Source organism: Myotis lucifugus, unplaced genomic scaffold, assembly GCF_000147115.1.
Source record: "Myotis lucifugus unplaced genomic scaffold, Myoluc2.0 scaffold_977, whole genome shotgun sequence".
Classification (NCBI taxonomy): domain Eukaryota; kingdom Metazoa; phylum Chordata; class Mammalia; order Chiroptera; family Vespertilionidae; genus Myotis; species Myotis lucifugus.
The window spans coordinates 92,624-101,154 of record NW_005872025.1 but is presented as its reverse complement, the minus strand read 5'-3'; the positions used below and the strand labels follow the sequence as shown (position 1 = coordinate 101,154).

General features: G+C 54.5%; 1 protein-coding gene across 7 annotated transcripts in view; it reads left to right on the top strand.

Moving 5' to 3' along the window:
* Positions 1-5,034, top strand: part of LOC102440675 (HLA class I histocompatibility antigen, B-38 alpha chain-like) — a 19,983-nt gene extending 14,949 nt beyond the window's left edge. For 2 of the 7 annotated variants that reach the window (XM_023747786.1, XM_014448980.2), the window contains exon 8: positions 4,722-5,034. In XM_023747786.1, the coding sequence (XP_023603554.1) occupies positions 4,722-4,726 (5 nt within the window). In that variant the 3' untranslated portion in view covers positions 4,727-5,034. Of the gene's footprint in view, positions 1-1,768; positions 1,916-2,031; positions 2,317-2,558; positions 2,835-3,417; positions 3,694-3,816; positions 3,919-4,349; positions 4,383-4,523; positions 4,572-4,721 lie in introns of those variants that run through there. The other 5 variants (XM_014448983.2, XM_006107014.3, XM_014448984.2 and 2 more) reach the window with 5 other exon arrangements.
* The last annotated feature ends 3,497 nt before the right edge of the window (positions 5,035-8,531 follow it).

Below are 8,531 nucleotides of genomic sequence, written 5' to 3'. Positions count from 1 at the left end.
TTGCTTTCAGAGAGGAACTGAGAGGGAGACAAAGACAGAAACATTCATGAAGGGAGAGATTCATGGATAGATGCTATTGATGTTCTTGGTGAACGGAGGCGCAGAGATGAGTTGGACGACAGGATACGGAGAAGCAGAGGGCTACCGCTCGCTCAGGCGAATAGCAAAGATCCTCTGATGCCTCATGGCTTTTATTGGGGGTGAGCACAGCAAATAACAATGGAGTGCAGCAAGTAACAATGATTAACAATGGGGTACAGCAAGTGACAATGATTAACAATCATGCTTATGAAATCATCAGAGCTAAGTTATACATTACACTATTAATTTCCTACATAATACAAAGACTCTTTCCACCTGCAGCAGTGCACCCTCCCCTGAACTTTCTATGCCCTCATGGACTATTCATCACGTCAAGGAAAGTTCTGCCTCGGAACAGTAAGTCTCGCGTGCAAGACTTTGTTCTGACGCGGCCCGCTTGCAGGCTCACGCCTTCTCCCGGCAGAGCGTCCTCTTCTAGTTAACTTCTTTCCGCTTGACCGCTGCAGATGCTGCCTCCTGCACGCCCCCCACTGGGGATCTAGCCTGCATCCCAGCAGGTGCCCTCACAGGGAATGGAACCCTGATCTCCTGGTTCATAGGTTAATGCTCAGTCACTGAGCCACACCGGCCTAGCCCATGTTGACTTAAAAGAATGAATGACACAGACACTGGGATTGCTGAGATTTGGTGAATTGGAAAATTCATGTCCAATTGAAAAATGAATGTGAGCTTCTCCTTCAGGAAATATCACCTGGCAGGTGCCAACTGACAGTCCTGTTGTCTTGATACAATGTCAGCCCCCAAGAGAAAACCAGAATGTGGGAACAGGTGTGTCCCACCACGTGAGCTAGACCGCTCCCCAGTGCTGACACGCTTTTCTAGGGGGCTCTGTGGAAACAGCAACACCTGTGAGCTTTGATGACGTCATTAAATGCATCAGCACGGGAAGGTCTCTGGGACTTAGAGACACAAGGCATCACTTTACATCACCTGCATGAGGACAAGAGCCGCCCAGCAACTCAGCCCTGGGGACTGTGACAGAACAGAACAGAAACTATTCAATATTCCCCAGCCAGCGGGGCTCGGTGGTTGGACATTGATCTATGAACCAGGAGGTCAGAGCTCAACTTTTTGTCAGAGCACAAGCCTGTGTTGTAGGCTCCATCCCCAGGGTGGGGCATGTAGGAGGCAACCGATCAATGATTATTTCTCATCATTGATGTTTCTATCTCTCTCTTCCTCTTCTTTCTTCTCTGAAATCAATATAAAATATATATATTTTTAAAAACATACTTCTGTTAGCATCTCAGAGGCAGTGAGCATGCGACATGGATTAATAACTGCTTCACCCTGTGTGACTCCGTGATGACGTCACCACACACACAAGGTTATCTGGGCGCCTGCCTGTGTGTGAGGCTGCACAGAGATGGTGACACCAAAACCTTGGAAAGTCCCTGAACAGCACAGCGCCTGGGCCCGGCCTCGGGGACAGTGTGACGGGCGCCCCGCGCAGGAGGAGGGTCAGGACCGAGTCCCAGGGCCCAGGCCTGCGCCCAGGCTACGCAGGGGACAGAGTCTGGGGGCGGGCAGCTCCGTGTGGGGGATTCCCCAGCTCCTGGTTTCACTTCCCCTCTCCCAACCTGTGTCGGCGCCTCCTTCCTGACGACTTGTGACGCGGCCCCATTGCTCACTCCCATTGGCTAAGCGGTTCCAGAGCAGCCAATCAGCATCAGACCGGCTTCCAGTAATCACTTCTCCGCGGAAGCGCCCGGACTCAGACCGTCCCCCCAGAAGCGGATGATGCGGGTCCTGAGCCCCCCCACCCTCCTCCTGCTGCTCTCGGGGGCGCTGGTCCTGACCCCCAGCTGGGCCGGTGAGTGCGGGGTCGGAGGGGGTGGCGGTGCGGGGAGGAGCGAGGGGACCCGGCGGGGGCGCGGGGCCGGGAAGGCGCGTGTCCAGCCCCGGCCCTGCCCTCCGTCCGCCCCCCAGGCCCCCACTCCATGAGGTATTTCTTCACCATCGTGTCCCGGCCCGGCCGCGGGGAGCCCCAATTCTACATCGTCGGCTACGTGGACGACACGCAGTTCGTGCGGTTCAACAGCAGCGCCCCGAATCCGAGGATGGAGCCGCGGGCGCGGTGGATGCAGCAGCCGTGGGTGGAGCAGGAGGACCCGGGGTATTGGGAGGAGCAGACGCTGAAGGCCAAGGACACCGCACAGCTTTTCCGAGGGAACCTGCAGAACCTGCGCGGCTACTACAACCAGAGCGAGGACGGTGAGCCGCGCGCCGGGCCCGTCACGACCCCCCTCCCCACGGACGGGCCGGGGTCGCCCCGAGGGTCCGGTTCCGATCTTCACCCCGAGGCGGCGAGACCGGCTCGGCCCCCACCCGGCCCCCACCCGGGAGGAGCCCGCGGGGACTTTGACCCGATTTCACTTCAGTTTTAGATTCAGGCCCCGCGGGGCGGGCGGGGCGGGGCTGACCGCGGGGCGGGGCTGACCTCGGGGCGGGGTCAGGGTCTCACACCCTCCAGGTCATGTTTGGTTGTGACATCGGTCCTGAGGGGAGCCTCCTCCGCGGGTACAGACAGGACGCCTACGATGGCGTCGACTACATCGCCCTGAACGAGGACCTGACCTCCTGGACCGCGGCCGACATGGCGGCTCAGATCACCAAGCACAAGTGGGAGGCAGAGGGTTGGGCAGAGCGTTGGAGGATCTACCTGGAGGGCCTGTGTGTGAAGTCACTGCTCAGGTACCTGGACAAAGGGAAGGAGACCCTGCAGCGCGCAGGTACCAGGGGCCCTGGGGCCACCCCCTCTCCCCGGGGCTGGGGCTCCTACAAGGAGACAGGACAGGGGGTCAGTGTCAGACACCCCTCCTTGGGTCAGGGAGGGAGCCCCTTGGATGTCAGGTCAGGTACAGAGGGACCCCCCTCTTCTCAGGGACAGTTAGGGGTGCAGGCTCTCCTGGGGTGCAGGGAGACCCCCTGAAATAGCCCATCAGCGGCTCCCATGGGCCCTACGGGGGCTCTGGGACCCAGGGGACCTTCTCTCTCAGGCCTTGTGCGCTGCCCACACCCACTGTGTCTGAGGCCTGACCCCAGCTTTTCTGAGTCATGTGGCCTCCACCCAGGTCAGGACCAGAAATCCCTTTTCTCCCTCAGAGACCTGCCTCCTGCCCTGGGCTGTGTCTCTGATTCTAGAACTTTCTAAAGACTAGGAGGGCCTTCCAGGTGCCTCTGTCCAGGCTGGTATGTGGGCTGTGTGCTCCCTGCTCCACCCCAGGTGTGTCTACTCTCAGGATGGTCACATGGGCGCTGCTGGAGTGTCCCATGGCAGATGCAAAGTTCCTGCACTTTCTCCCCTCCCCTCAGACCCTCCAAAGGCCCACATTACCCACCACCCCGTCTCTGAGAGTGAGGTCACCCTGAGGTGCTGGGCGCTGGGCTTCTACCCTGCGGACATCAGCCTGACCTGGCAGCGTGATGGGGAGGACCAGACCCAGGACATGGAGCTGGTGGAGACCAGGCCTGCGGGGGACGGCACCTTCCAGAAGTGGGCGGCCGTGGTGGTGCCCCCTGGAGAGGAGCAGAGATACACGTGCCATGTGCAGCATGAGGGGCTGCCCAAGTCCCTGACCCTGAGATGGGGTGAGGAGGGACCATGGGCACAGAGCCTCTTCTCAGGGCAGCAGGGGCCCTGGGGGACGTCAGTGGGGTCAGGGCTGAGGCTTGGGGTCAGGGCCCTCACCATTCCTTCCCTTCTCCTCCCAGAACCACCTTCTCACACCTTCATCATCATCATGGGCATCGCTGGGGGCCTGGTTGTGCTGGTAGCCGTGGCTGGAGTTGTAATGTGGTGGAGGAGGCGCTCAGGTGGGCAGGGGTGGGGTCTGTGTCTCTTGTTCCACTGGTGGTTCAAGCCCAGGTAGATGTGTGTCCCGCCTCATTCACTGGAAGCACCATCCCCACGCGTGTGATGGCCAGTGTGGAGTTCTGTGCTCACACTTACTCTGTAATGAGGCCCGTGGGAAAATGAGGGACCACTTATCACCTGATGATGCTGGTGGTGGGGACCCCGTTCCCAGCAGACCCGGGTCAGAGGGCAGGTCTCTGCTGAGCACAGACCTCCGGGAGAGCGGTGGGTCCAGTTCCCACACATGCAATTTCCTCAGTTTTCCTGGTCCTGCCCTGGGTCTATACACAGGGTTCTGGAAACTTCTCTGAGGCCCAGGACTGGGGATTCCTTTAGGACCTCATGGCCCTGCCTCCTCACTGGTCTCTCACAGGATGTTTTCTTCCCGCAGGTGGGAAAGGAGGGAGCTACGCTCAGGCTGCCAGTGAGTATGGAGGGGTGACCCCTGAGTCCCTGTGACAGTGCAGATGGGAGTCCATGGGGGACCCCCCCCCATAGTTCCTCCTTAGTCTCCTGCCCTGGGGCTCTGACCCCGTCCTGGTGTGTCCCTCCCCCCCCTCCCCAGGCAGTGACAGCGGCCAGGGCTGTGATCTGTCTCTCTCGGCTTGTAAAGGTGAGACCCTGCCATAGGGAGGGGGGGGAGCAGAGGGGAGGATTGGGTGGTGGAGAGTCTGTGGGACACTGTGAGCATGAAGTGGACCCTGAGAATGTCACCAGTTACAGCCACTGACCTGAATGTGTTCATGATGCTTGTCCTCCACAGCGTGAGGCAGCTGCCTTGTGGGGACTGAGTGATGGAAGATGTGTTCACGCTCCCACTTCCTGACGCAAGAACCTCTGATTTGGGGGCTGGCCTGCCCTGCTCCCCACACTTTCCTGTCAGCAGAGGCGGGCTGGGCCCTCCCCCTCCCTGCCTTTACCCCCTGGTGCTCTGAGCTGCAACTTCTGCTCTGTATTGAAATGAGACTGTGGAATGACCTTGTGTTTTAATTCTTGCCGTGACTGGTGATGGGTAATGGAAGGAGACCCTTTAATTAATTATTTTCTCAGTGGAAATAAATGGAAGCACCAAGGATTCTGCAGATTCCTGTGTATTTTGTGACTTTGCAGGGGGGACAGGAGAGGCTGTAAGAATGAAATGTGGTCGGGGCCTATGCTCAGGTGGTGCTCAGTGCATCGTGGGCTTTGACATAGTCACTCCTTGGCTGGGTCACCTCTCTGCTCCTCTGACCTTGTCCCTCAGTGTTCCCTGTCCCACCAGGGCCTGTGCTCACAGGGACACACAGGCCTTGTCACTTGTTCGAATGAATCACATCTCCAGGCCCCTCATCATCCAAGGCTCAGGTCTGGGTCAGGCCCTCAGAACCTCTCTTCTGGGTGTTCGTTGTTTCTTTGCTTTTGTGGATATGATGCCTGTTACTGTGTTTGTGTAGGAGTTTTGGTCTCATTCTCTGGGTGTCTCCGTCTGACAGTATCAGGGCTCATTTTTGCCGTCATTGTCCCGCTGGCTCAGGGGTCCCTGCACACAGGACTCTGGTTGGAGAGAGGCATTTCAGGCTCCTCCTGCTCTTGCCTCCTTCTAGGGCCTGAAGGTTCCAACCCTCTGATCAGCTTGGTCTTTCTGGGGACCAGCCCCCACCCTGACTATCTCCAGGACCCTCAGCCAAGAGCCATCTCATCAGCGTCCCAAAGACACTTTTCACTGAGGAGATGCCCAGGGTTTTAGGAGCTCAGTTCCAGGAGCCAGGGGCAATGACCAGACACTTTCTCAGTACCATCAATAGCAACAGTGTCCCAATAATTGAAGATGCTGGCACCTTACTAGAGTCCTACCTACTCATGAACACTGTGTCCAATCCATCGTTCTTTGAGGTTGGTTACATGGCCTGGATACTTACAAATATTGCCCAACAGTTGTAGTCAGAGGAGAAATTGAATTCAGCCCTAATGTGATATTGTTGCCCACCTCCCAGCATTGAGAATGACAGAGTCAGAGGGAGGACCAAGATGGCGGCATAGGTAAACACTGGAGACTGCTGCCGCAAACAACCACTTCAAAAATACAACTAAAAGACGGAACGGACATCACCCAGAACCACAGGAAAGCTGGCTGAGGAGAGACTCTTCAACTAGAAGGAAAGACAGCAGCGTCCCGAGGCACAGAGGAGGCGCAGTGTGGAAAATTTAAAGGTGCGGAGGTGCGCACGCGGGGCGGGCTGGTGGCTGAGGGCGCGGTTGTCGTTTTCGGTCGGGAGTGAGTCTCAGACTCTGGGCTCCAGATCCGGGCAAGTCTCTAGGGACTCATACTCAGACTGGAGAAGCGGGATTGTCCCGCATCAGTTGGAACCTGAGGGCAGCTTTCTCTCCGAAGTTTGCAGCGGCTGCCAGGGTTCTGAGAAGCAGAGCCTCTGGGAACGGGACTGAGAGCAGCCATAACTGCTCCCTCCGCCCACCCTGCTGATCCCCTGCGACCCGCCCCGCCCAAGCCCTGCGCAGAGCCATTTGCCGGATCGCCTCAGGCAAAGGCTAGATTAGCACCTCCCCAGAGGACAGAAGTTTTCCCGGGCAGACACAGGTGATTCTCACAGCCAGTCGGCCTGGTGGGCAAATCCCTCTAGTATTAACTACAACACTCAAGGCTTAACTAGAACAAGACTGTGCACAAAGACCACAAGGGGGTGCACCAAGAAAGCATAAAAAATGCGGAGACAAAAAAAATGACAGAAATGGAGGATATGGAGCTAAAAAACGCAATTTTGAGGGCTTGCAATAAACTTGAGGAGAGCCTCACGAAAACTAATGAGACCCTCGATGCTACGAAAAATAAACTAGAAATTAAGCATATACGGACTGAAATAAAGAATATTATACCCAATAGCAGACCAGAGGAGCGCAAGAATCAAGTCAAAGATTTGAAATGCGAAGAAGCAAAAAACACCAAACCGGAAAAGCAAAATGAAAAAAGAATCCGAAAGTGTGAAGATAGTGTAAGGAGCCTCTGGGACACCTTCAAGCGCACTAATATCAGAATAATAGGGGTGCCAGAAGATGAGAGACAGCAAGATATTGAAAACCTATTTGAAGAAATAATGGCAGAAAACTTCCCCCACCTGGTGAAAGAAATGGACTTACAGGTCCAAGAAGCGCAGAGAAACCCAAACAAAAGGAATCCAAAGAGGACCACACCAAGACACATCATAATTAAAATGCCAAGAGCAAAAGACAAAGAGAGAATCTTAAAAGCAGCAAGAGAAAGAGGCTCAATTACCTACAAGGGAATACCCATACGACTGTCAGCTGATTTCTCAACAGAAACTTTGCAGGCCAGAAGGGAATGGCAAGAAATATTCAAAGTACTGAACACCAAGAACCTACAACCAAGATTACTTTATCCAGCAAAGCTATCATTCAGAATTGAAGGTCAGATAAAGAGCTTCACAGATAAGGAAAAGCTAAAGGACTTCATCACCACTAAACCAGTATTATACAAAATGCTGAAAGGTATCCTTTAAGAAGAGGAAGAAGAAAAAGGTAAAGATACAAATTGTGAACAACAAACATGCATCTATCAACAAGTGAATCTAAGAATCAAGTGAATAAATAATCTGATGTACAGAATGATCTGGTGATTACAATGAATCAGGGACATAGAAAGGGAATGGACTGACTATTCTTGGGCGGGAAAGGGGAATGGGAGATGCGGGAAGAGACTGGCCAAAAGTCGTGCACCTATGGATGAGGACAGTGGGTGGGGCGGGAACTGGGAGGAGGGGAGTTATGGGGGAAAAAAGAGGAACAAATGTAATCTGAACAATAAAGATTTAATTTAAAAAAAGAGAATTACAGAGTCAGACAAAACCAATTGGTCACAAGAATGTGGACTCGTTCTGTCTCATATATTCCTGGTGGGAAAGTAAGTTGTTCCAAACCTGGTGGAAAATGCTTTGGCCGCACTCCCTGCACCTAGACTGAGAGCAGGATGGGATGTCGGGGAGTTAGAGGCTGAGCGTAACGGACAGGATGACAGATCACACATGGACAAGGGAGAGAGTGAAAGTCTCAGAAGGACAGATAGACCAAACGGAGAGACACCTGTTGGCAAAAGTGTGTAAAAAGAGAACCCCTACCCATGTTGGTGGGAATGTGCTTGTTCTCCAGAAAGAGATTTTCAGCCCTTGTGTACCTCAAACTACCCAACTTACATGATGGCTCCCTTTCACTGGTTGGGCACTCCTACCGTGTCCCCCAGTGCTTCCCAATGAGGTGCCACACATGGGCGGTCACAGCCGGGAAAGTTATTCAAATGCCGACTGTCTCACTCCCTCCTTCGAAAGAAATAATAAAAAGTGAAGATTTAATGAGGTTACACGGTTCTCACATATCTTGGAGTTTAGGAGGAGTCACTCTGTCCCATGGGACACCTGTACATTCCTGAGCAGAGACGGGTGAGATAAGGGAAGCAATTCCATTGGAGGGTAAGGAAATCAGGATGAAGCAGTTGATGTAGAAACACAAAGGTGGGAATGGCACCTAAGTGTTTCTTCTCAAGGGACGCCGAGCGGTACCTGTTGGC